This window comes from Cryptococcus neoformans (genome assembly GCF_000091045.1).
Source record: "Cryptococcus neoformans var. neoformans JEC21 chromosome 14 sequence".
Classification (NCBI taxonomy): Eukaryota; Fungi; Basidiomycota; class Tremellomycetes; order Tremellales; family Cryptococcaceae; genus Cryptococcus; species Cryptococcus deneoformans.
This window is the reverse complement of record NC_006683.1, coordinates 552,061-578,056: the sequence shown is the minus strand read 5'-3', so window position 1 is coordinate 578,056 and position 25,996 is coordinate 552,061. Positions and strand designations below refer to the sequence as shown.

Sequence of the window (25,996 nt, the reverse complement as noted above, 5' to 3'; positions counted from 1 at the left end):
CATGGGGAAAAATCTCGATGCACATGGCTGAGACCATGTGGGTGCCATGCGAATAACTTGGTTGTGGCTGGAAGTCACATGCAAGGATTGGCATTGGGAGCACATGCAAGATGGAAGCAAAAGGCAAAAAAATGAAGAAAATAAAAATAAACCAGCACATGGTCACAATCAACAAACTGACCATGTAAGGGCTCTACCAGCTTGCTGGGAGTCTTACACTTGCCCCTTCCTTCTTTTCATCTGATCAGCATCTTCCTCTTGTCACGGGCGTCACGTCAGTCAGCATAGCTGCCCGGCGCTCAACTCGGATGATGTAGAACTCGACGAATGAAAGTGAAGGATTCACGCCTAGCAGAGCCGGACGGAAGAATTGCAAGGCTGACGGAACAGAAGCTGGACTTAGAGGGAGGAATAGCCAGGGCCTGAAGGAGCAGGAGCTGGACTAAGGGCTGACTGAAGCGACTTAAAAGGAAAGAATGCTCAGAGGCAAGGTAGTGAGAAAGGACAACAGTATTGATTTTCTGGGGACTATGAAAACTACGAAAAGCTATCTTCTTATATACCTTTCCTTCCTTCTGCTTACTCATCTCTCTCGGGAGAAAGTTATCGCTAACTCATGGCGGGGACGGAGCTGTCGGACCGGGGGGAAATGAACACTGACCAAGTGTTGGGGAAGAAGAGGAGAGTGCTGACCAGGTGAAACGAAAGAAGAGGCAAGCCGAAAGATGCCTCGGTTGATTTTGCAAGAATCGGGCGATAAATCGCGGTCGTCTGAGGTGGAGGTTTGTTTGGTTACTTCGGGGACAAGGTGGAATAATATCCCGTTGCCCAGTTAAAGACGCCGCAGAGTGCGATTCTTACATAACATCGTGACACCTCTTCTTCCTTGACACTTGGTCAGAGTTCTTCATCCCCTCCAGTCCGACAGCCCCATTCCCACCATGAGTTAGCAACATCTTTATCCTGAGAGAGATGAGTAAGCAGAAGGAAAGAAAGGTATATAAGAAGATAGTCTTTCATAGTTTTCATAGTCCTTAGAAAATCAATACTGTTGTCCTTTCTCACTACCTTGCCTCTGAGCATTCTTTTCTTTTAAGTCGCTTCAGTCAGCCCTTAGTCCAGCTCCTGCTCCTTCAGGCCCTGGCTATTCCTTCCTCTAAGTCCAGCTTCTGTTCTGTCAGCCTGGCAATTCTTCCATCAGGCTCTGCTAGGCATGAACCCTTCATTTTCATTTGTCGAGTTCTACATCATCCGAGTTGAGTGCCGGGCAGCTATGCTGACCTACATGACACCCCTGACAACTCGCTTGGTTTGACTGTCTGTTTGAGGGTGATAGGCAGTAGAGAGGTTGAGCTTGATACCTAACCTGTCGGTCACAAGTTGCCAGAATTTTGATACAAACTTGGTACTGCAGTCAGAGATGATACTTTCGGGAAGACTGTGTTGAGGCAGAATGAATGTGGGAAAGGACTAAGTCAGCTAGGCTGGAAGCATTGAGGCATGTCATAGTGGGGACAAAAATCGCCCATTTGGTGAGGCATTCCACAATCCACATTAGAAGGAAGAAGTTACCTACGAATACCCAGAAGGCAAATCGTGTTAGAGGTCGGTGCACATTACCTCGAGTTCGTCCTACATCAAGTAGGGGCATAGCAAGTAGGCGACGACCAAAATGGAGTTGAACATACTGGAGCCTGGAAGCAGCTCGATGAAATCCATGGAGAGGTGTCTCCATGGAACTTTGCGAACAGGAAGTGGTCAGAGCAGAGGATGACTTCATTGATGAGAGACCTTGGTGTGCTGACAAGTAGCACAGCTGGTAACATATGCTTCGACATCTTTTCATAACCCATTCCAAACATAATCCCTCGAGATTAATTCCATGGTCTTGGTAATACCTGGGTCTCTGGTGAGGGAGGAACTATGGTGGGCTTCGAGGATTTTCTGTCAGGCATTGTTGTGATTGAGAACATAAATGTGGTGACCAAAGGAAAGGAAACCTTGAGGATTGAAAGATGGCTTGCAAAAGTATGGATTTCTTGAGACTTGTCAGAGCTTGATAAGAGCTGATGGAATGATTGAAGGTGAATGGCATGAAGCATGACTACAATCTGTGCAAATCATAGTTAGCATGCCATGGAAGATGGGAGAAATTTCGAGGTCTGCTTTGAGACTGTCAAGGATATCAGAATCAGTAATGAAGAAGTTTTGTTCAACTGAAAGGGTGGGGACAAGAGCATGTAGAATCGTGGAAGCTGGGGCAGAATCGGAACCAGCAAGGGGCTTGACAGAATGGTTGGGTGAGTTGAAAGGCTGGCTGGAAGTATTGAGCAACTTGAGGGACTCGGTGGAACAAGTGAAGAAGCTGGGAAGGGCTTGGACGAAATTGTGTTCTTGATCCATGGTGGTACCTTTACCTGGATGGTAATCGGATCAGCGAGAGAGAGCATCAGGCATGGAAGCCTGTTTGCCTGGATGGTAGATGATGTTGAACCTAAAAGGTGAGAGGAGTTTGACCCATTGAGCTTGATGTGGACTGAACTGACGAGGTTTCATCCAGTGTGAAAGATTGTGATGGTCAGTCAAGATGGTGGTGTGAACTTGCAGGAGCATGTGTCGACAGCGGACGAAAGCTTCGATGATGGCCAAGAATTCTTTTTCGTTGGTCGGATAGTTCAGTTGAGCCCTGGTGAAATGACCTGATTCAATAGCCACTGGATGTTCGAGTTGAGTAGTCGGATTGACTTGGGAAATGACAAATCCCCAACCAAAGAAGGAAGTATCAGTTTAGAGAATGGTTGGATATGAAGGATCATAATGGGCGAGGCTTGGAGCAGAGATAAGCTGTTGTTTGAGGATTTTGAAGGTGCATTGTTGAACATTGCCCCAGATGAAAGTTTGATTCTTCTTGGTGAGTGAGGTGATTGGAGCAGTGATTTCAGAGAAGCCTTTGACAAATCATTGACAGTAGCTGACCAGACCAATGAAGGAATGGGATTCTTTGAGAGACCTAGGACAAGGAAATTCTTTGATGGCCTTAATTTTCTCAGGGTTTGACGATACCCTGTTATGCAAGATTTGGAAACCTAAGAAGAGAAGAGAGGTTTGTGTGAACTCACATTTGCTTGCCTTGAGATACAAGGATGCAGAGTGTACTCAATCAAAGACCTGAATGGTGAGTCAATGTAGCTCTTCTTGAGAGGCAGCATAAATGAGAATGTTGTTGATATAGATGGTGACCCCTTTTCCCAGCAAGTCACAGAAGACATTGTTGAGAAAGTGTTGGAAGGTGGCAGGAGCATTGCAAAGACCATCTCGGATGACCAAGGATTTGAACATACCATATTGAGTATGAAATGCAGTGAGTGGTTCATGCCCAGGACTAAGGCAGAGAAGTTGATATGTGCCTACAAGGTTGAGCTTGGTGGAGAACTTCGCCTTTGAAAGGTCACTGATAATCTGGCTGAAAGGTCGCTGATAATCTGGCTGACCAGGGGTAGAAGGTAGGCATCAGGTTTGGTGACACAGTTGACTTGCCTATAGTCTACTACCATGCGAAACTTTCCATCTTTCTTTGGAATGAAAAACATAGGTGCACCATAAGATGATTTGCTTGGCCAAATACAACTGGCAGTGGTTTCTCGCTCAAGGGTGTCCAAGAGTGCCTTGTGCTGATCTTCAGTGAGTTGATAGAGAGGTGGTGATGAAAGTTTTGCCTCAGGTACTAAGTCGATGGTCATATCATACTGATGATGAGGCAGTAGCATTTTGGTACCTGAAGATGGCCAGAAGATGTCGATGTAATCATGGAATTGTGTTGGTAGAACTTCAAGTAATTCAGCAGTTTCGGCCGCAAATTCTTCAGGAGTAATGATCTCTGAGAACTGAGGTCCGAGAGTTTTGAGGTCATCGAAGTCAAGTGAATTGCTGGGAATGAATCGAAGGAGACAGCTCGAAGGAGGGTATCGTTGTTGACAGAGGGGTCGAGAGCCAAGGAAGGTGAGTGATTGTTGGGAGTATTGCTGGAAGACGAGATGGCTGGCTGACCCGAGAAAGAAGAGGAACCCCAGCGACTAGGGGACGCGATTGGAATGGCGTTACTTGAAGTAATTGATGGAGAAGAGGAAGGAAGAGTGAGCTGGATACGACATTGCGCATGGTTCAGAATTGCTTGACATTTGGCTAACCAGTCATCACCTAGGACAATATCGGCACCGGCAAGCCTAGTGACATAGAGTGTTGTGAGAAGAGGGGCAAGACCATTTTGGAGTACGAGAGGAAGATTGACGATGTGTGTGATGGGACCACTGGAGGAAGGGCGTCCATCAAACATTTGAAGAGGAGACAGTGTCTCAAGGGTATGTCGAAATGGTTGAATTGAAGGATGGTTTGCGAGTGATATGTCAATGAAGGAGCCCTTGGAGATGCTGTGGTGAGGAAAGTGCAGGGATGATATCATATGAGATCAGAGTGGGGTTTTGGAGCAGAAGCGCAGCAAGCATAGTTAGAGTGGCAAATAATGCAGTGAGTGCATGTAGAACTTATATAATAAGTCCATAGTCCTGGCTTTACAGTGTGATGCCAGAAAGTTCAACACAAAATCTCACTAAATCTTTCACAACCTCACTTTCTATTTCTAGTCATTCTACCTACAATGCCCCACCCAACCAGGTCCAACACTCGCTCTTTCTCACCAACACCATCCAGTCCTCTTCTTGCATCTTCATCAAATGGTGGGCAGAGAAGTGGTGGCCAAAGAGGTGTAAACCGCTTTGTACTGTATTCTATGGGGGAGTCTCACTCAGCGCAACCTGGACCCTCTCAAACCCATCTTGATGTCCCCTCCCATCCTCATCCAAGGAGGACTTGGAGTGACCAAGAGCTGATCGATGGACTCTTGGCCGAATCCCAGGAATATCAACAATCCCAGAGAACAGGTATGATACATCTTCTGTTCCTTCCTATTCCCCTTGTTGTTGACTAGGTTGCTCATGCATTGACTCCTGCCTCTTGCAGCTGATGTCCACGATGTCCCCGCCACCTCCTCCTTCCACAACAATGCCTCCTTCTCTCCTGCTCGAACTTCTCCCTCTTCACCAGAGGTATTCCCCCCCCTGGGGCTCTCCATTTTGACCATGACATCTCCTACCCCATCTCAGATCCCCAATCTCTGCACTGTTTAGAGTGGTTAGAGTGGTTAGAGTGGTTAGAGTGGTTATGGGACTGGGGCATGGGGGGAATGACAATCTTTGGAGGAAGATTCTAGTGAGTAGCAATTGATATTTCATTGGATAAGCTCCCAATGCTTTCCTTAGGAGGATGTTCGCCGAAGCGCTGTTTGAGCCTTTGGTGATAAAGTGGGCATGGAGACATGGAAGGGCACAGACTATGAGGAGCATGTGCTCTTCATGGGTCTTGTGAGTGACATTCTTTTATATGTTTTGGATGGCCAGCTAACCTTGTTGAAGGTCGCTGACAAGCACGTCGACGTCTTTGGTGCTGCCCACTGCAAAAGCAAGTGGCCTATACAGTCACTGGGCATGCAGTACCTCAAAAATAAGGCCCAAACTGCTAGGAAGAAGAGAAGCTCATGCTCTTCCTCCTAGCAGATGTGTCGATTGTGTTTTTGTATATTGTACTTTAATGATTCTATTTTTTGTATTTTTACGATTAGATGCATGTAATTCGACCAACCAAACCAAGGGTTAGCTACAGGCTCATTTCAAGCTGCTAAAGGGATCAGAACAACCCATTTCTCAGATAAAAACAATACTGAAAATGGCTTAAATGCAGCTGTTATATGGATGAAAAGAAGCTGCTAAAAGGATCAGAATAACCCATCTCATGGGTAAAAATAATGCTGAAAATGGGTTAAAACAAGCTGCTAAAAGGATCAGAACAACCCATCGCATGGATAAAAATAAGGCTGAAAATGGGTTAAAACAAGCTGCTAAAAGGGTCAGAACAACCCATCGCATGGATAAAAATAAAGCTGAAAATGGCTTAAAACAAGCTGCAATAAGAATTAGAATAACCCATGCTTCCAATACAAATAATGCTGAAAATGGCTTATAATAATTCAGCAAATGGCTTATTTTAAAACCCAAAAAATAAGCCCAGAAAAGTGCTCAATTAAGCCATGTTGTGGCTTGTTTTGATCCTAAATGGTAGGCTGACAATCGATCAGGGTGGACTAGTTGGGTGGAGGTTGTTCAGTCAACCATGTAGATGACAGAAAAAGGTACCAGGTATGGATAAAAGTGGACTCTTTTGTTCTTTGTTTTGTGGTTTTTTTTGTTCTTTTGTTGTGTCCCAAGGGTAGTGACACCTCATGTCACGAGCCTGCACAAAGAAGAAGAGATAAGATATCATAGGAGGGAGTTACATAATAGGAAGGCAAGATCCCATTCAGATAAGAAGGTCCAGCTGGACCTCAAAGGATATAAATAGATTTCTGTAGAAGTATATAAAGGGGAGCTCTGTCCTAGATCTTGATCTTCTTCCCCTCGAAAATCAATATTTCATAAGTTACTTTGCGAAAGGTCCTCGAGCTCCCAGTGCTCACTCTCGTCTTACCTTGCACCACCTTCGACATAAACTTACTCCACTAGTATATAAGCTTGCCTGATCTTCCCAAGCAAATATACCTCTGCCCTATACCATACGCCAATAGACAAGTGTCAAGAGGTATATCATACATATCTCATCATTTAGTTAAACTATGGCTTTCCATCTCGTCTCCAAGAAGGCCGGACCTTGTTGGGGATGAATTGTAACACACATGAAGTGATGGTGGCCAACAACCAGCATATGATGCCTGCCAAAGTGCTCTTACACACTAAGAAGTCTTCCATTGTTGATCTCCATCACCCCAGCACTAGTCCTGGTACCTACTACCTGGGATGTCTTAATGAAGCTCTCAACAACTTGATTGATCTGATATCTTTTAAGTCACTTCTATTTGCTATGATATCTCTCCCATTGCTTGTAATCTAGAGTGACATCATGCTATCCTTCTAACTTTTTCCCAAGTCACTTTATGACGACAGGGGACTGCTGACCTGGGTTTGCAGCACATGTGGAGCTAAAAACACCTCTGCAATGACAGCAGGGCATCATGCCATGATGTAACATAGCTATGGTTGGATCGTGTTATGACTCATCCCCAACAAGGTCCGGCCTTGGAGACGAGATAGAAAGCCGTAGTTTAACTAAGCAATGAGATATATGTATGATATACCTCTTGACACTTGTCTATTGGCGTATGGCATAGGGCAGAGGTATATTCGCTTGGGAAGATCAGGCAAGCTTATATACTAGTGGAGTAAGTTTATGTTGAAGGTGGTGCAAGGTAAGACGAGAGTGAGCACTGGGAGCTCGAGGACCTTTTGCAAAGTAACTTATGAAATATTGATCTTCGAGGGGAAGAAGATCAATATCGAGGACAAAGCTCCCCTTTATATACTTCTACAGAAATCTATTTATATCCTTCGAGGTCCAGCTCGAGGTCCAGCTGGAGGTCCAGCTGGAGGTCCAGTTCTTTTCTCGGAGGTCCAACTGGAGGTCCAGCTGGACCTTCTTATCTGAATCGGATCTTGCCTTCCTATTACGTAACTCCCTCCTATGATCTCTTATCTCTTCTTCTTTGTGCAGGCTCATGACAGATCACATGACCTAAGGACTAATATATATTAGCATATTGTTGAAGTAAATAAACATACTTTGTATGGATGCTTGAGTACCTATCTCCAGATCCTTTCTTCCTCTTGTTTTGATAAACCCAAGAAACAGCATTGCTTTTTTTTTCTACTCTGATGTGATTTACAACACCACCAATTGGAACAGTTCATAGCAGCTCCTTTACCCTTAAACTGTATTAATGTGCTTAGATCCCAAAGAACAATGAATGACCAATGGATGGTGTGGTGGTGTTTTGAAGGAGAAAGTTGTTGGTTATTGATATTGACTTATGGTCCTGCTGATTGACTATCTCAACTTCCATCATTTGCATATATCCAAGTGACAGTCATCTGTTTGTGTCTTCTTCACTGCAGCAACAATGCTTGTGGATGAAAGGCATAGGGATAGGTAAATAAAAGAGGGTGACTGCCAGTTACTAGATCCACCCAAACAAGCAGTACCACCAGAGTTTGAACCTAAACCACCAAGATCCCTTCCATCCTGCATTTCTTTTGTTCAATCCAACCCATATTCTCCCTGTTCCAAAGATAGATATGCCTTGTGAGGTTGCATGGCAGCTGATGCTTGGTGGATGCCCAAGATATTGTTGATCAACAATTGCTTCCAGATCTAGCTGAACAAAGTGAGGCTTTGGCTTTTGAGAGATAACCCTGGGGAACAAAGACATAAGGTCTAGTATCTCCTGATTGTCAATATCAGAAGGGAATTCCCATCTCCAGTAATGTGGTTTATTGAGGTTGTCTTCCAGCATTGCAAGTTCTCCATCATTTACAGTATATATACCAGCAGTGACAATGAATACATGTTGACAATTTGATTTAATCACTTCAGGGGCAAGGAAATCTTCAGACAAAAACTGGTTATCCACTGAAGGTGAGGAATGATTGCACAAGCCACTCAGGGAAGGCAAAGGTGCTCCTTTTCTATTAGACATGTCAGGTGGATGTGAAAAGGATGCTGAGGGTTGTGATGGGTGAGTAATTCGAGGCAACCACTGGACAAAGATAGGTGTGTAGATATCTTGATCTTCAATGCTGTTGTAGATTGTGTGAATTTCAAAATTCAGAACATTCTTGAGGATGAGAATGGCATCACACATGAAATCAGTACCACTAATTGTATGTCAATCTCAAGCCCAATGCACAAGATTTAATAGATAACATACCCTGACTCCAGAAATACTGCATCATCGAATTCCCACACAACTCGATGTTCTCCATTATCTACCCCCATCCTGGAGCTCTGACTTTGGATATATAAGACACCATACAGCCCGCGAAAGAAGGGGAAAAGCTCCAACTTCTCCTTGCTACACCATGCAGAAATGAACATAGACAGTCGGGCACGCCTTTCTGTTACATTGAGGATGTTCTGAGAAGGAATTCCCAAGAGTGCTGGTTGAGAATGGCTGGATGAAATGTCACAAATGAGCTTGTTGAATGATGCCTTACGAATCTGGAAATGATGAAGATGGGCAAGCGAGCGTATCGATGCTTGAATTCTGGTGAACACGGCACATTGCGCCGGTGACGAGGTCGATAAAACATAGGTAATATAAGTTGTTGACTCTTGAGGCGGAATCGATGCTGTAAAATAGAACGCCACACAATGCTGAGACGTTAGGATATGCCAAATGAGCCATATATTCTAACAGCACATATTGCGCAAATATGGGCGAGGAAGAGGATGGTGACACATACCACCATGTCGGCTGATCGCTGTTTCATCATATTTTGCTCCATGGCGTCGGAGGCGAAGAAGACGCCCGAGTGTTGATATGTGATGGGTAGTCGATCACTACTGCCGAGGATGAACGTGTGCGCTTATAAACTAGAATTATATAGATCGTGGATTAAACGCCGATTGAGAACTTGCAGGCCATGTGAACATGTTGAGCATTGAGCGACTGGAAAAGTATAAGAAGGGGGAATCACCACATCGGACACCATGAACGAAGACGATACAAACATGCCGCGGGCGGGAACACGAATAATTACGTAATTTCATTTGAAACATTTATTAATTAGCCAACGACCGACGTAAGATGATGAATGTAAAAATCTGCAGTCTTCTCTCAAATATAGACATTTTACTAAGGGGTGTGTTAGTATGGTGGTCGACGATGTATGGCTTCTTTCGATCCTGAAATCCTTATGTTATGCTGGCTGGTTGGTTGGTTGCCCCAAAGCATGTCAATCATCGCAAGTGATAAGCCTCAACATGGCATCAATCATTCAGTTAATCATTAACTTTGAGTTCTATTATCAATCCCCTGCAGGGGCAGATCTATATGCGCAGAGTGGAAAAAATGCAGAAGTAAATTCAGTAGAGGGAAAAGAGATAATCATTTTTAATCAACTTGCACTTGTCAACTATTTTGTTTTGTAAAAACTACCCAGGCCAAAACGCCTGAGCCGTCCTCTTATCTGATCTCTCCAGACTTCTCTTCCATGAGTAATTTTTGCACAGCTTCCATCTTTTCATTCCCATCTTTCCATTCCTATCGTCACTCCTTTCATCTGCCCTCGTTTATAAACTCTTCTTTCTATCAGACGCCCTGCAGGACCAGTCCTCAAGGGCTTACTGCTGCCAGTGAGAATAGTTCCTAGATCCATAGTGACCACCGTACTGTCCCCAGTCCTGACCACCGTAGCCTCCACCGTAAGGATAGCTTCCAAAACCTTGTTGTTGCTGGCCCTGCTGGCCTTGCTGTTGAGCCTGAACGGCGGTGGGTTGGTTAGGCGCCCGCTGCGCTTGGGCCACGCCAGCACCACCACCACCAGCGGCACCAGAGGTCGCGGTAGCGTTGGGGTTGGAAGTGGTGGCGTTGGAGCCAGAGGAGGCAACCTTGAAGTCTTCAGAGGCGTTGGAGGCTTGAGGCCGAGCACTGCCAGTTTGGGCGTTGTTCATTCCTAAAAAGCCGTGAAGACCCTGGGAGCCGTAGGTACCACCAATGGCGCTCTGTCCTTGAGCAGGGGGTTGGCCGGCGGGCTGAGCTGGTTTGGAGTCATACCTGCCCAAACTGCCAAAGGACTCCTCATTGTTGAAAGCAGGGTATGAAGGAGGAGCACCGTAAGGAGATTGAGTGGGCTGGGGCTTAGCGGCGGGGATAGGTGCAGGGGCAGCCTGAGGAGCTGGTTGACCATAGAGATTTCGAGGGTAGTACTGCTGGAAACCGGCTTGAGGGGCTTGGCCGTCTGCAACATTGTATCAGTCGGGTCCAATGCAGGCGTCGCCAATACTTACACTGGTAATAAGGGTTGTAAGGACCTTGCTGGTAATAACCCATGTTGCCCATACCAGAGTAGAACCCGCTCTGCTGATGTGGCAACTGCCCCGGGGCGGTGGGGTGGGAGGGGGTGGCCGCAGGTTTGGGTTCCTCGACAGGGGGTCGGGGGTAGCCGGAGGCATTGTAAGAATCGTAAGACTATAACCTTGTTAGCATCACCTCAAACGAGAAACATATGTTGCTCACTCTCTGGGCCGCAACATAAGGGTCTGTGGCGTGCACCTGTTGGTTACTCTGCGCCTGTTGACCCAAGAATCGGGACTGCTGGCCGAACGCCCCGAAAGGCTCGTATGGGCTATTGGTAGGTTGTTGATTCGCCTGACCGATCTGCGCTTGTTGTTGCTGAGGCTGCTGTTGGGGCTGCTGACCTTGAGGTTGCTCACCCTGCGAACCAATGGGGCTGTAAAAGTCGTGTCCGCGATAGAACTGGTTCTGAGACTGTTGCAAGCCATGTTCGGGAGTTTGGGATTGAGCCGGAGCTTGTTGTTGTTGGAGGTATTGGTAAGCATGCATCTGTTGTTGAAGTGTCTGGTGAGGAGCGGCGGCGGAGAAAGCAGGTGGCTGGGCGGGCTGCTGTTGGTAGAGAGGAGCTGAAGGAACAGGAGGTTGAGAAGGAGTAGAGGAAGGAGGTTGAGATAGAGCGGTGACAGAGGGTTGAGTAGGAGCAATAGGGGAAGCCTGGGCTTGAGCCTGATGTTGAAGAGAAGCTTGAGCCTGGGGTTGAGCAGGAGCAGGAGCGGCCTGGACAGGAGACTTTTGCTTAGGCTCGGGCACAGGAGAGTCCACCCCGTCTCCTTGCAATCCACCAAAGCTCAAACTACCAAACTGCATCTCGACACCAGTCAAACCGCCGACACTAGCGGGAAGGACGACACCCTGTCCTTCAGCCTCCTTGTACCTCTGAGCAGCGCGAGAATTGGATCGGGGACCGGTCTGAACACCTGGAGCAGCCTTAGCAGTGACAGAACTAAAACCAGGGGGACCCTGATAAGTAGTGGCAGGCTCTGGAGCAGCCGCGGCAGCTTGCTCGCTTCCAGAACCAGCAATGGCAGGGTCAGTTTCCCAACTGTCTTGCTCTGTAGATTGAGGCGCAGTCTTTTGCGGATGAAGCTCTTGCGCTTGTTCGGGCTCAACAGGAGTTTCGATAGACCCAACGACAGCTTCGGCCTCGACGTCAACTTCCTCTTGTGCAGGGACGTCACCGAAAGACTCAACAGCTTCAACGGCAGTTTCTTCAAGGGCATCGGCAGGGACTTCTGGTGATTCCTGGGCAATGGGCTCATCGGAAGTGATCTGTTCAGGCTCGTCACCCCAGCCACCGGCGTTGTCATCGGCAGCATGAGCAGGCTCAACAGCAGGAGCGGAGGCAGAAGCGGAGGCAGGAGCGGGGGCAGGAACGGGCTTAGGTTTCTCGGCAGGTCTGAATATTGTTAGGAACAAGACACGTCATATCATGATGAAAAGACGTACTTTGCGATTTGAGCCCAAGTTAGCTTAGGCTTAGCGACGGGTGCGGAAGGCTGGGCAACAGGCACAGGCCTTTCGATTTCGGGCTGCCATGCGTTGCCGCCTTGCTTAGCAGCCTTTTCAATTTCCTTGGGCGCAGGGGCGTCACCCCATCCACCGGAACCGGCAAAATCATCGCCATTGCTCTCCGCGGGGGCATCTGGTTGCTCTGATTCGACTCCCCATCCTCCATCTCCTTGTGTAGCAGCCAGGGTGGCAGGAGCACTCTCACCCCATCCTTCGGTGGTAGTAACTGACTCGCCCCAACCCTGACTAGCTTCGTTGGAAGTAGAAGCTCCCCAAGCTTCGTTTGAGCCGGAGAAGCCGCCTCGATCAGCTCGGGAGCCGCCTCGGCCACCACGGCCACCGCGAGAGGGTTCTATCAACCCATCGTTAGTTGGGTGATAAAGACGAACCAAATACACATACCTCCACCTCGTCCACCTCGGCCACCCCTGCTACCACCTCGTCCGCCTCGAGCTCCCCTTCCACCCCTTGTGCTCTTGTTGTCAAAACCAGAGTCAAAGCTTCCGGCGTCGCCCCATCCCCCAGTGTCCGCATTTCTACTGGAAAGCGCCTTGTCCTTTGGCTTGGCGGCCTTCTTCTTACTGCTGGCTGTCGTAAATTGTTGAGCGCGGCCTGTTTATATTGTTAGTATTTGTGAGTCATGTGAAAGGCTCTCGCTTATGTCTGCCCGTGCTCATTCAATGACTCACCTTCGGTGATCATCACCGCAGCTTCCTCCAGGTTTCCCTTGACATCTTGCAAAGTGAAGAGCAGATCCTGCTCATCCCAATCGGGGAATATTGCTGTTAACTGTTGAAGTTGGGACGTGTACTTGGTGGCGAGCTGGTCGGCCATTGTGGCAGTGGTGGAAGAGAATAAGGATGCAATAGAAGATAGCGGAAGTAGGAAATGGATGGAGTTAGCGAGATGCACAACGTCCGCAAGTGCCACGTCGCGTAATGCTCGGGAAATAGCGCTAATTCCGACACCATGCTTTTTTATTATTTATTTGTAGTTTTTCCTCGCCGCATTATTATTTAATTATTGTTTTGGTGGTGATCGCCGCAACCCTACTTCTTATGTTTCATCAATATGTATGTATATACATACAAGCCCTCCTGTATAGTAGTTTCAAACGGGGCTCTGGTGGAAGAGAGGACGGACGAAGGAATGAAGCGGTGGGGCAAGCAGATTTGAAAGGTTGGAGGAGGCAATTATCGGTCAAAATGTCCCTTTTGCTGAAGAAATATAATAGGGGACTGCTTGCATGCGGAAGATGGAAGTTAGGTGGAAATGAAACGTCGGTCAGTAGATTAAAAAGTATGTTATTAAGTGTCAGGGAAAAAGATAAAGGGAAAGAAGAAAAATAGAGTGTACGAGTACTGTAGTAAATGTTTACTCCGAAAAGAAAGTAAATTGGTCGTACATCATACAGCAGATAGAGTGATCGATAAAAGACAAGTATATCACTCACACGTCACTCAAACTATCGTTAATATGACCATTTACTCAATGAGATGCGAGGATACGACGTAATCTGAGAAACATACACATCGGTGCATTTTGCTTAAAAGCCTACAACACCCCTACTGTCTCCATTTCTTTGATCAATGCGGGCTGTGGGCCTCTCCTTAAACTATCCGCAATCTTAATATGGTCTTGCCCTCGCGTTCCCTTGCGTCGAATATCTCTGCGCTCCGGGTCCACCACCTTGGGGAGCATTTCCAGCGCCGCCCATGGGCTGTTGTCCTGGTCCGCGCATCGCCGCAGGGCCGCGGGGAGCGTTGGGAATTTGTCGAGTGTTGCCCATCTAGGAAGTTACGGCCATCAGTATGTTTGTAAGTAGCCGCACAGAGTAAGTAAAGACTCACGCGGTTCATCCCGCCTCCCATACCCATTCCACCCATTCCGCCCATTCCGCCCATACCCATTCCGCCCATTCCCATACCACCCATCCCCATACCGCCCATACCGCCCATGCCTCCCATACCCCCCATACCCCCCATGGCACCCATACCCATGCCCATCGGCATAGCACCCCCTGCAGCAGCACCGGCAGTGGTCCCGCCAGCATTGTTGCGCATAGCAAGACTGGGATTAATGGCAGGAGCGTTGCCCATGGATTTCATCATATTTTGGTACATCATTGCCATGGCGCTAGGGTCGAAGCCGCCCATCATATTGCCTGAGGATTTTTATCAATGTCAGTGGCTGGGATATGTCAAAAAGGGTCTTCCCCTTACCTCCGGTTTTCATCATGTTCTGATACATCATCGCCACCGAACTGGGGTCGAAGCCACCGCCGAAACTACCCATACCACCACTGAATCCCGTGCCTTGGTTAAAGCGGGGATTCATGTTACCTCCAAATTTGGATCCCTGAGCAGTACCTCTTGGCTGAGCTTTCTTGATCTCAATCTACATTTTCTGCTTAACCAACGGATCTGGCGTAGAAATACAGTATGACTAACCTGCTTGCCCTCAAGCTCAACACCGCTAGCAGCCATCGCTCTGCCTACAGACTCTTCATCCTGGAACGTAGCAAATGCAAACCCCTTAGATCTGCCAGTCTCCTTATCGAACATAACAGTAGCATCCATCACCTGACCAAATTGACAGAGGAAAGATTTGAGGGATTCACCTGTGACGGACGGAGCGAGACCGCCAACAAAGACTTTGGCGGTACGCTCATGCTCGGCGCGGGGGATGGCGCGTTTGGGATCGATCTGTATGCACCGTTGGTAGATATTCAAGTGAGTTGGAAGGAAGTACTCACTTGCTTACCGTCGAGATGATGAGTCTGCGCCATCACTTTGGTGACACTGGCGGGGTCTCTATAAGTCAAAAATGCAAAACCTCTTGAACGACCGGAAGGATCACGCATAATGGTGCAAGCATCAATTTCACCAAACTGCCCCATGTATTCAGAAAGACCCGCTGTCGCAATGTCAGTTTTAGGGGGAAAGGACAGTGGTCGCAACTGACCTTCAGTGGTTTCCCAGTTGAGACCGCCAATGAACATCTTCCTGTACGGTTAAAAACATAGTACGTTCAGGCAAAAAAAAAAGGTGAAGGGCGACGGGTCGAGAGGGGGTGCATGGCATCCAGTAAATAGACGATATGTGGGTTATCGAAAGGTATGGGTAATGTATGTTGTGTACAGATTAGTTCAGCTCATCTAAGGCTATAGACAGGGAAAAGGAAAAGTAAGACAAGGCTAAAGGGGTACGTTACTGGTACGGGTTTTACAGTCCTATTGTGACCTATGGCCTAATTCTACGGCCTAGCTGATGCTGGTAAATCCTAAGATTGAAGAGCCTTTTAAAGGATCCTACAAGCGCTTTTCCGCCGCGACAAAAACCTGCGCGGCCTCCTTTCATCCAGCACACTCCACGACGAATGATAATGTAGAAAAGGTGAACAGAATATCTACTAACCCCTCATCAGGCATATCACTGGGCTTGATTCTATCCTGTCCGTCTTGCTGCTGGCCAAAGTTGTTGTCCTGTTGGCCTTGCTGATAAGGCGTGGCGGCGTCATAAGATGGTTGATGGTCGTATTGTTGTGATCCGGGTTCAACGGGGGCGGAAGTTGACGATGATGCGGTGATTGCGGGTTGAGAAGGGGCCGCAGCAGCGTTGGATGCAGCAGGAGTCGAGGTTGGTGCAGTATCCAGCTCAGGAGGCTCGACAAGCTCCTCAAGTTGAGAAGCATCCAAATCCTCGAGGTCGAGATCTGTCGCTGTTAGTTCATGACTCACGACGTAGAGGAATGCAGTCAGAACCCACCGCCGTAGAGATCGTCCTTGTAAATGTCTTCGGTCATTTTTGTAAAGTATTTAGGTTGAAGATGGGGAGAGAAGAAACAAGAAAGCCGACAGCCATTTTGTTCCCAGGACTACGGTGGAAGCTTGCTGCCAATCCATTACGTAATCTTTTTCAATCCGAAAGCGGTGTTGGCCGCCAATCCGCTCGTGCTGATGAATGATAAAAAATTGAGTGATTGAATGAGGCTTGCGGGTTGTGAGCGGCAGTGAGCCCCCTTGTGAGACGTCAGTTACGTAATAATTACGTTATAAGGCTGGGCCTGAGTAGGCCGTCTGCGGCGGTGCTGCTGTTGTTGTGCATCGCGGTCTACATGGCGTCAAATACATCCTGGATGGCGAAAAGGACCTGATAACTGACTTCCACCGCTCAAGCACAATGAAGCGCTTATTCAGGTCAACAAAGTCTCCAATAGACCCGCTTCCGCCGCCACAGCAACCGTCCACGACTCCACCTTCAGGAAGGTCAACCCCACATCATCAAGGCGCAAGAAGTATCACCACTCTCTTTGGAGGCGGAGATAGCAATGACAACAGCTCAGGTTATGAGCACAAGTGGGGGTTCAGTCTTCACCACCACTCAGAGGTCACTCCATTTCCAGCAGAAGTAGGAGCAGACGCGGTACCACCACAAGGCTCTACAAAGAGGAAAGACAAGTCTGCTACAGCGCCGAGCCTCCTTGAGATCCAACAGATGCAGGAAGAGGCTCAAGCAGAGGAAACAAGACGGAGAGTGCCATCTCAATCAGCACTGCACCCACCGCTCCAACCGACCCAAAGGCTCTCGAAGGGATACCAATCATCTCCTTTACCGGATGGATGGCAAGGTGTACCAGCTCAGAATCAAAATAGCGGCTATGAGACGTACGCCCCACCTCTTCTTGTCCTCAATGCCTCCTTCTCACAATCACCAACCAACTCAAACTCCTCTCTTACAAGCGGATCAACGCATCCCACCGTTTTTCTCCCGCCTGGCGCCCGACCCCCTACACCGCCTAGCACTCGGCCGCCTTATCCCTTGCACATGCGGTATTCGCAGTCGAACATTCACAACTCTGCGACATCCGTCAATAAGGATGAGGCCACTATCAAAAGTGGGAGAGAAAGAGGTTATTCTTCTCCTGCAAGTGCAGTCGCTGTCACACCACGGAACGACCAAAACTACTCCTCAAAGCCCACAAAAGCTACCCGATCGCCTCTTTCAAACGCATATGCTTCACCTGTCGATCTGCCTGATCTTCCGACCTTTCCCTTGCCTAAGCCATATACTCCAGGCATCTCCACTCCTGCTCCCAATCACTACTCACATCTAGGTCCTTCCGCTGTTGAGAATCAACCGAACGCTTTTTCACCCATTGAAAACATTGCCGTAGGCCTCAATAACGAGGCGCCTACAATACCGAACCGGAGGGAAGAACATCAACACCAGCCAGAACTCAAGGAAAAGAAGCGCTTTTGGGGAATGGGTATCAGATCAGATAAAAAGACCAAGGCTAAAGCTCAGGCCGAGCGAGAACATGCTGCAGGCCTTGGGCAAATGCAAGTTACTCCGCAAGGGGATTGGAGACCATCAATTGATGAGTCCCGAGGGAGTATAGAGGCATGGCATGATTCGGAATCTCGTTCCACTTCAGCGCACGGACACCTGGCACAGTTTGAGGAAGAACCTAGGAGTAGATTGCCAGGTTTGGACTTTGGAAGGAAGGACCATACAGCAACGCAGGTGAACGATGTGACTTCTGCTATTCGTGGGTCCTTCTCGATGTCAAAATGGACGTGTTGCGCTGATTAAATAACCAGAGATGCTTGCTGCGTCTTCAGACCCTTCACCGGCGGCGATTTACGAAGTCTGTGATCGTATCAATCATTCTGACAGCTCAGACTCCATTAGCAAAGAAGCCGCTCGAGCCTTACGGAAAGAATTTAAGCATGGAAATGAACTTGAGAGAAGGAATGCTGCTAAACTGTGGCTTTTGTTGATGCGTAACGTAACCGTGAAAGGGTTCAGACGTAAGTCGCCTCAGTCCGCCCTAGCAGACTCGAGTCGTTAACAAAGACGTAGCATACGGATCGAATAAGAAGTTCTTCCAATCATTGGAACCCATATTATTCGCCCCATCCTCAAGGCCTATAGTGTCACCTTCGACCCACAGATTGTTAACCGACGTCATTGCCGATCTGACCTTTTCATATGGTATGGAGAAGGGTTGTGAGATGCTAGTTGATGTTTGGAAAAAGATCAAGTTACCACAGGAATCAGATTATGTAAGTTACAGTCCCAATCAAGCATTGCAGACTGGGAAGCTGATGCCCATGCTTCCAAAAAGGGGCACCCTCTCTCAGCCGACCATCCTATCTTTAATACCAATGAGGCCCCTCCCCAACCTCGACACCCCGCTAACCAAATGGCAAATCTGCAAATCCAGTCTCCGCCTTCCGTTTCTACCTCTCGACAAGGTTCTTCACCATCCCACGTTCATCAAGCTCTTCCGCCTCCTTCGGCGCCTGCTCGTCACATCCAGCAGCAACCGGCGGCCTATGGCGGTCCAGGCTATGCAAATTTACCAAGCCACGGGGAGGACATTAGGCGCTTGATGGAAGAATGTACAGCTGCCCGAGAAAGTGCTAGGTTATTGGGTGACGCGTTGATTTACACCAGGCCAGAAGAGCTGGATCATAAACCCGTCATCAGAGTGAGTATATTTTTTGGGTATGACGATACGTTGCTCGTTCTAACGGAATGCTGTAGGAATTCTATGGCAAGGTTTTCCATGCGCATGAGTCATTGACCAACCAAATGGACTGGGCTCAAGCGGAAGCTTCACATTCTCGCGAACGACATGCCAACCTTACTCTTGATGGGTCCGTTCCAAACAGTACGAATGCCAATTCCGAAACCACTCCTGAAGAACGGGCTCTAGCCGCACTATTTGAGGCACATGCGATGCTGGCGGAAGTGATGAAGCACCATGATGAATTGGAGAGGATGGCACAGGCTGATAAGGAGTTGTGGGAGGTCCGGGAGAGGAGTAAAAAGGAGACAAAAATGGATAGAAGCGTAAGATACTTTGCTTAGTCATGTGGCTTATGCTAAATCGTTTGGGACGAATAGCAACAGCAACTCGCTACCACACCGATCAACCAATCATCGTCTTCTCGTTCTCCCTCACCAACTCCACGTGTTGCTCTTCCCCCCACAACAATTCCCCAATCCAACAACCCCTTCCGCGGTTCGGCTCAAGATGTCTTCCGTTCTCGCACACCTTCGCCCGACCAGCATACCTTCCAACACATCCCACGAGTATCAGCTTCCCCAGGTCATATGAGCTCACCTCTCGGCCCAGGAACTGGAAGCAATAACTCCCACTCCCACGTGGGTGCTAGTAATACCGGGAATAACGGCGCGAATAGCAAGCTAAGGATGGGAGGCCCCAGACCGTTACCGAATCCATTCAAGACGATGGCTGGAGGAGCGAACGGTAGCCAAGGAAGTTTGAGTACACAAGCTGACACAGTGCCCTCGAGAAGTGGGACGGGCGATTCGAATGGGTCGCAATCTGCCTCCATCAATGTTGGCACTATACAATCTGCCGTGGTGAATGGGGATGAAGTTGACGGTGATGAATTGCCGAGAGTGCCTATCAAGCCAAGTCGAAAGGCGCTGGGGAAGAGGCGGGCTGTGATAGATGAAGATAGTACGTTTATCATTTTTACTCCCTCGCTTAAGCCATGCTGATTGCAGTTTTATAGATGACTTTGATCCCAACGACTTGTTCAATCCGCAACCAGTCGACTCTCGTCCAAGAGGATGTCACGCAAATGATGATACGTCCTCTGACGAATCACTGACCACCGACGCGGTGTTCAACGCCAAGCCTGTAGTTTACGCCTATGATGCGTACGAAGAGAGGCAGAAAGAGGTGAAGAGATTAAAAGAGGAAGAAAAAAAAGGGATTGTAGGCGGGAGTGCGGGATAGAAAATACCCCTGCGTTGCTCAAAAGGAGTGGTAAGAAATGTCATATTGGGATGCCGAAATTTGACGACGAAACGTTGTACCTGTATATTTATTAGTGTCTGGCACAAAACGTGTAACTGAACCTTGTACCTAGCATCTAAGAATCTATATCTTATTAGAACGCGATTTTTGACAAGACATGTAGATACAAAAGATGATGATACCTTCTCTTCCTGTGCAATATACACGACCAGATTGCCTAATAGCTTGATGACTTCCTTTGCAGATCCTAAGGTTGCGGTGGCCGGATTTGACCATCTGCCCTTGACCCATGGCATGGGAAACCTAATAATAAACAACCAATTAAGAATAAGCTGTATTTTCATCTTCATAGGTGAGCAACAAAGACACTAGCGAAAACTGTTGAATTGGAGAAGACTCGTCATATGGTTTGAGCTTAGCAAGGAGATTTGGGGAACAGTTGAATGCAGCTAAGTAGATAAGAAGAAAATATGGTAGATGATAGTGATAGCGCCGGCTAGAAGAGCATGATTTAATCCAACCTCCTCCGGTGTGGGAGCAGGTGAGGTATCATCATCGTTTTGTTGTTAGTACGTAGGAGAAAAAGGAGGAGCATAAAAACAGGACGCCATTCATCTCACTTGATGTCGCCGTACATACGTATGTTTCCATTCAATTTATTCATTCCATTGGTTAGTGTCAAACAATGGACTGGAGAGAAATCCGGTACAGTAATAGACACATGCATGTAACCGGACAGAGACTTAAAACGAAGGCAGGACAATCACCACCTACTTTGCACCCTTGCGCATCTTCCTCTTCCTCCCAATCATGCTACCCAGTTGACTTCCGAACTTCTCAATACCTCTCTTCTCCCCAGCTTCCTTGGTCTTGACATCCTTCTTCACCTGGTTCACACTTTTTTGGTCCCTCCTCCCAGGTTGTCGGGGCTGGACTTGACCAGGTCTGTCACCACGGTCGTTGCGACCACCTCGTTCATTTCGACCTCCACGATCGTTATAATCCCGTCTTGGGCCATTCTGACCTCCCCTAGGCCTGTCTTTATCAAACTTGCCGCCTTGCTCTCGATCTTGACCTTGCTTGCCTCTAAAGTTGCCTTTTAACCCCTCACGACCACCGGGACCATCATGCCTGTCGCGACGATCACGACCATCACGTCCGTCGCGCTTGGCGCGCTTGTCAAATCGGCCAGCGGGCTTGGAAGAGGCAGATTCGTCGTCATCGGTGTCTTCAGCTGCAATTATATCCGCCTTGCGCTTCCCGTTCTCTCTCGCCGTGGTGATCTTTTCTACTCGGCGCTTCACAACCTACACATCACGGTGAATCAGTCACTGGCTTGACTTGCAAAAGGATATTCAAAAGTGACTTACCTGGACGTTCTCAATACTGAACTCGATGATAAGAGTCTTTCCACCTCTCATTCCACCACCGCTTCTTGAATCGCCTTCTTCCAATCTGCTATCAAGCTTCTTCAACCTCGACTCTAACTCCTCAACGCTTTCCAATCCCTTCTTACTCTCCTTGGCGGTTTCCTTCTGTGGCTCTTCCTCCCTCTTCCTAGCATCCGTCAAAGCCTTTTCCACTCGCTCCTTCATATCTCCGAGCTCAACCTTCCACCACTCCCACATCAATGGACCCACTTCAGGGTTATTGTTCGCCCATCGAAGCACCTTAAGTGCATCCTTGTGGGAACGCATTTCAAGGAAACCATAACCCTTCGACCTGCCTTGGCCTGTGACGGGATCGAGCTTTTCAGTTTGGCGGACAATCTTGGATTGGATGACAGCTGTCTCACGCTCCTTCTTGCCTCCTTTACCCTTACCCTTACCGCCTGACTTGTCGCCACGAGCGGCAATAGCAGAACTCATGGTACCGTCCATCTCTTCTGCCCTAGCCAAACCTTCTCGCTCACCATCAGCAACTTCCTTGTCGAAAGCTTTGACTGCATGGATAGCCAATCGCTTGAGCGTCCTATCAGTCGCGAAGAGAGGCAACTGTCGGATAGATAGACGTGTTTTGGAGATGTACAGCGAAGGGTTACCTCGCAACAAGGCTTTACGAGAGTTGAAGCTCGCCTGACGTTTTTCAATCTCGCTCTCTGGCAGACCCTCGGCGGCTGGAGAGTTAGGGAAGATGACACCTTCGCGCATGAGGTAGGTGTTTCGCTTGTCTGCGGCGTTACGGAGACGTTCAGTGTCTTCCTTCATTTGGGAGGCGGTTTCTCGGGTGACGGCACGGGTGATGTCGAGGGTTCGCCCGTGAAGGACAAGACGGGAAGCGAGAGAAGAGGAAGGGTCAGCGGTAAGGAGGGAAGGGAGGGCGAAGGGATTCTTGGGGGCTGCGCCACCAAGCTGTAGTGCGTGTGTGAGCAGTAGTTCTGTTGGATAATGCGAGAAAAAATAAGCATACAGGGATAGAATTGGCACCAGTTTCCATCGCGACTCTCTGCGCCTCTTCAATAACTTCATCGGCATGCTCATTCTTCCAGAAACAAACGAAGCCAGTTCCCCTGGATCGTCCAGTTGCCTTGTCAATGGTAATTTTGGCATATCGCAAGGGCCCAAAAGAACGGAAGAGGGTGTTAAGCTCAAGTTCGGTAGTTTCGAAGGGGAGGTTACGGATGAAGAGGGTACTGCCGACATCGACAGTGGGGAGGGTAGGCTTGACAGGTTCTTCTTCCTCCTCCTCCTCCTCCTCTTCATTTTCATCCGTGTTGCTGCTTTCTTCTGAGCCGCTAACTACGGAAGTACCTTCATCACCTGATGATTCTTCATCAGATCCCTCGCCAGATTCCGAATTAGACTCAGACTCGGATCCAGAATCGGACCCAGAATCAGAACTTTCCTTCTCCCCTTCCTTCTTCTCCTCTCCTTTAGTCGCCTCTTGCCACTTTTCCTTACTCAACGCCCAGTCAACAGCTACCACTCGACCCTCACCATCAGGACCCTTCTTGATTGGTTTACCGTTGGTGCCTTCAATAGCCTTTTCAGCGTCGTGTCGGGCCAAGAACCAGACAAATGCGAAGCCACGCGCACGCGGAGGGGGCGGCGGTTTGGCAGGGTCGGATGAAGGAGGGAGTTTGGAGGGAAGGGTAGGGAGATCGATAGAATGGATAGGACCGTAAGGGAGGAAAGCTTTTCGGAGATCTTGGATAGTGGTCTGTAGTATTCTTCTTTAGTAATTTCCCGAAAATAAAAAGAGTACTGCGACTTACGTCCCAAGACAAATTTCTAATGATCAGTCTACCAGCGTGGCTGGGAGCTTTGCCTTCTCCTTTGGCGGAAAGTTTTTCAAGACGCTTCTTGAGGACACAAGACAAGATGTTACCCTTGTACGTATGGCCGTGAAGCTTGGGAAGAGCTTTGAGAGCATCACCGTGGGAGGGGAAAACGATGTGGGCTTTATATAATATGATTAGCTCCTAGACGTTTGAAAAGTTTCAGAGAAGAACGTACCAGTATCCTTGGGAGCCTCCTCCTCGTTTTCTTGAGCCTCGACAGGGAACACCAACTCGGCCTTGTCATTGACCTTTCTAATCTTCTTCCAAAGCACATTCTTGGTGATATCAGATGGTAACCCAGTGAGAACAAGAGTTTGGATAGCCTTGGGGTCCGTCGACTTGTTGTCTGTCTGTCCAGGGATGGGTTTTGAAACCTTGATCTCGGCTTTTCGGTCTTTCAGAGACGCCTTGTAACGTTCCCCCAACCATTAGTTTTTGCACATGTCATATCAAAAAAAAACGGCACTCACCCTTTCATCAGCCCACTTCACTTGGATCTTCCTCTTACTGCCACCGAAAGAACCTCCGTCCAACTCTTGAATTGCCCGATCGGCATCCTCTTTCAACGAAAAAGTCACGTAACCGACACCTTTTGACTTGCCTGATTCTCTGTCGGTAGCGACGAAACCATGTCGTACAGGACCGATGTATGAGAAGTGGGTGAGAAGGTCGGTGGTGGTGGCTGTATAAGGGAGGGAGGAGACGAAAAGGGTTGTGCTTTTAGATGGTCGAGTTAGCTAGGGTTGTATGGGTATGCGATGTACGTACTTGACACGCTCCTTGCGTTCTTTCTTCCCAGCTGAACCTTGGAGAGGGATGAAGTCTTCCTCTGCCATTTTTGTTGTTTTGACAAATTAAGTTGTAGATGCAGAGCAACAAGCCTTAATCCTCACTTTAGAAATCTTCGACCCAAAAGTGGAGGGCCCAAAAACATCCAGTTACGTAAAACTCATCCTGAACAAATCTCAACGACGCCGTTCCGACCTTTCGTCGCTTTCTGCGCACACATAAATAACTATTCTTTTTTTGTTTCTTCAATCTCACACACCTAAACGGCCCTCGCCATGAACCCTTCAAGACCACTCCTCGCACTCACCTCCTCCTTTTCCAGGCTCGCGATGCGACCAGCCAAGGCCGCTTTCGCCAGGCCTGTCGCCATGCCCGTGTTCCGACCCGCCACGAGTTTCGGAAGAGGATTCGCCTCTAGCTCCCGATGCGAAGCTACCATCAATCAAAGTGCGTTTACCCTCTAAATTACCATCGTAATGATGCTAAAATACTATTTGCAGTCATGCGAGGTGCCCGAAAATCTACCAAGCGAAAGTCCTCCGTCCCCCTCCTCGACGGGTGTTTCCAAAAAAAGGCCGTCTGCGCCAAAGTCTACACCACCAAGCCACGTAAACCAAACTCTGCTGTACGAAAAGTTGCACGAGTAAAGCTTTCCAACGGACAGATGACGACTGCGTACATCCCCGGTGAGGGACACAACTTGCAGGAACACTCGGTCGTCCTTGTGAGGGGTGGTGGTGCCAAGGACTTGCCTGGTGTGCGGTACAAGATTGTGAGGGGAACGATGGATTTGAATGGTGTTGCTGGAAGGATCTCTGCGAGGTCCAAGTTTGGTGGTGAGTCTATCTTCTGTTTTCTTTTTTTCTTTATTTTCTTTTTTTGGTGTGGCTTGTGCTGATGAGTGTGTAGTCAAGAAGCCCAAGAAGTCATAGATAGACGTTGCAATAATGCTCCATGTACTTTTTCATTTCACGTTTCGCGTTATCAAAGAGGTTACAGTAACCTTTTTGCATCATACCCGTCTTGACCATTATAACCCTCTTCCCGGATTTCTGCACGATAAAAACCATCACAGCAAAAACATTGCAACGACCCATCTCGATTGCTTACATCTATTTATCAGATTGGCGGCATGGCCAAAGAAAGCTTACAGCGGCGAAAGAAAATATACGAGGGGCCATGGTTTGAAAATGACGTTTCCCCGTTGGTGACTGTGCAAATCACGTTGCCAGAGGATGCCGTCCACCCCAGGCAAACCTCTTTACTCTATGCCCTTTCTCCTGACCATCCCCATTACCATGTCCCTCTTTCCAGCACTCTTCACAATAAAGATCGCCATCACAGCTTAAGCACTGTAGCGACGCATCTCGATTGCATATACCTATTTCATCAGTTTGGTGTCTCTGCTAGCGTAAACTTACAGCACCACGTATCGACAGCCTCGTCTCTGGTTGAGTCGTACCCTGGCAGGTCATACTTGTGAATACTCGGCAGATTTTTTGGTGCGGAAGGGAGGGTTGGTCCTTTCAGAGTCGGAGAAGTAAGACCGAGTAAAAGATTTAGTTTTTGCCGTGTTTCCTCATCGACGCCGTCGTTCATGTCCG

At 48.2% G+C, this 25,996-nt stretch overlaps 7 protein-coding genes and 1 pseudogene across 7 annotated transcripts in view; 2 read left to right on the top strand and 6 right to left on the bottom strand.

Annotated features, from left to right (window-relative positions):
* Positions 1–868: 868 nt before the first annotated feature.
* On the bottom strand, positions 869–4,447 carry CNN01970 (annotated as a pseudogene).
* Positions 4,448–7,449: 3,002 nt separating this feature from the next.
* On the bottom strand, positions 7,450–9,626 carry CNN01960 (hypothetical protein). Its single transcript, XM_024658413.1, has 4 exons — positions 9,402–9,626; positions 8,867–9,312; positions 7,722–8,813; positions 7,450–7,681 (listed from the first exon to the last, which is right to left on the bottom strand). Exons 1-3 carry the CDS (start codon positions 9,441–9,443, stop codon positions 8,117–8,119), a joined length of 1,185 nt encoding a protein of 394 aa, XP_024514084.1. The 5' UTR covers positions 9,444–9,626; the 3' UTR covers positions 7,450–7,681; positions 7,722–8,116.
* A 401-nt stretch (positions 9,627–10,027) lies between these two features.
* Positions 10,028–13,383, bottom strand: CNN01950 (hypothetical protein). Its single transcript, XM_568677.2, has 6 exons — positions 13,213–13,383; positions 12,926–13,135; positions 12,461–12,875; positions 11,177–12,410; positions 10,948–11,128; positions 10,028–10,898 (listed from the first exon to the last, which is right to left on the bottom strand). The coding sequence occupies exons 1-6, from the start codon at positions 13,355–13,357 to the stop codon at positions 10,282–10,284; spliced, it is 2,802 nt and encodes a 933-aa protein (XP_568677.1). The 5' UTR covers positions 13,358–13,383; the 3' UTR covers positions 10,028–10,281.
* Positions 13,384–13,921: 538 nt separating this feature from the next.
* CNN01940 (conserved hypothetical protein) lies at positions 13,922–16,382 on the bottom strand. Its single transcript, XM_568675.2, has 8 exons — positions 16,291–16,382; positions 15,940–16,237; positions 15,488–15,528; positions 15,279–15,439; positions 14,974–15,228; positions 14,746–14,920; positions 14,374–14,687; positions 13,922–14,312 (listed from the first exon to the last, which is right to left on the bottom strand). The coding sequence occupies exons 1-8, from the start codon at positions 16,325–16,327 to the stop codon at positions 14,151–14,153; spliced, it is 1,443 nt and encodes a 480-aa protein (XP_568675.1). The 5' UTR covers positions 16,328–16,382; the 3' UTR covers positions 13,922–14,150.
* A 257-nt stretch (positions 16,383–16,639) lies between these two features.
* CNN01930 (expressed protein) lies at positions 16,640–20,517 on the top strand. Its single transcript, XM_024658412.1, has 7 exons — positions 16,640–18,073; positions 18,126–18,335; positions 18,388–18,590; positions 18,653–19,018; positions 19,075–19,383; positions 19,438–20,020; positions 20,076–20,517. The coding sequence occupies exons 1-7, from the start codon at positions 16,705–16,707 to the stop codon at positions 20,300–20,302; spliced, it is 3,267 nt and encodes a 1,088-aa protein (XP_024514083.1). The 5' UTR covers positions 16,640–16,704; the 3' UTR covers positions 20,303–20,517.
* Positions 20,518–20,972: 455 nt separating this feature from the next.
* On the bottom strand, positions 20,973–24,462 carry CNN01920 (hypothetical protein). Its single transcript, XM_568670.2, has 7 exons — positions 24,372–24,462; positions 24,074–24,320; positions 23,779–24,010; positions 23,538–23,722; positions 22,733–23,482; positions 21,694–22,674; positions 20,973–21,630 (listed from the first exon to the last, which is right to left on the bottom strand). Exons 1-7 carry the CDS (start codon positions 24,437–24,439, stop codon positions 21,094–21,096), a joined length of 3,000 nt encoding a protein of 999 aa, XP_568670.1. The 5' UTR covers positions 24,440–24,462; the 3' UTR covers positions 20,973–21,093.
* Positions 24,463–24,606: 144 nt separating this feature from the next.
* On the top strand, positions 24,607–25,388 carry CNN01910 (ribosomal protein S12, putative). Its single transcript, XM_568667.2, has 3 exons — positions 24,607–24,839; positions 24,893–25,228; positions 25,302–25,388. The coding sequence occupies exons 1-3, from the start codon at positions 24,668–24,670 to the stop codon at positions 25,322–25,324; spliced, it is 531 nt and encodes a 176-aa protein (XP_568667.1). The 5' UTR covers positions 24,607–24,667; the 3' UTR covers positions 25,325–25,388.
* CNN01900 (hypothetical protein) overlaps positions 25,344–25,996 on the bottom strand; it is a 1,328-nt gene continuing 675 nt past the window's right edge. Inside the window, exons 2-3 of the mRNA XM_024658411.1 lie at positions 25,814–25,996; positions 25,344–25,773 (exon numbers count right to left, since the gene is read on the bottom strand). The exon at positions 25,814–25,996 is cut by the window's right edge and continues 313 nt beyond it. Coding sequence (XP_024514081.1) covers positions 25,613–25,773; positions 25,814–25,996 — 344 coding nt within the window. The 3' untranslated portion in view covers positions 25,344–25,612. The remainder of the gene's footprint in view (positions 25,774–25,813) is intronic.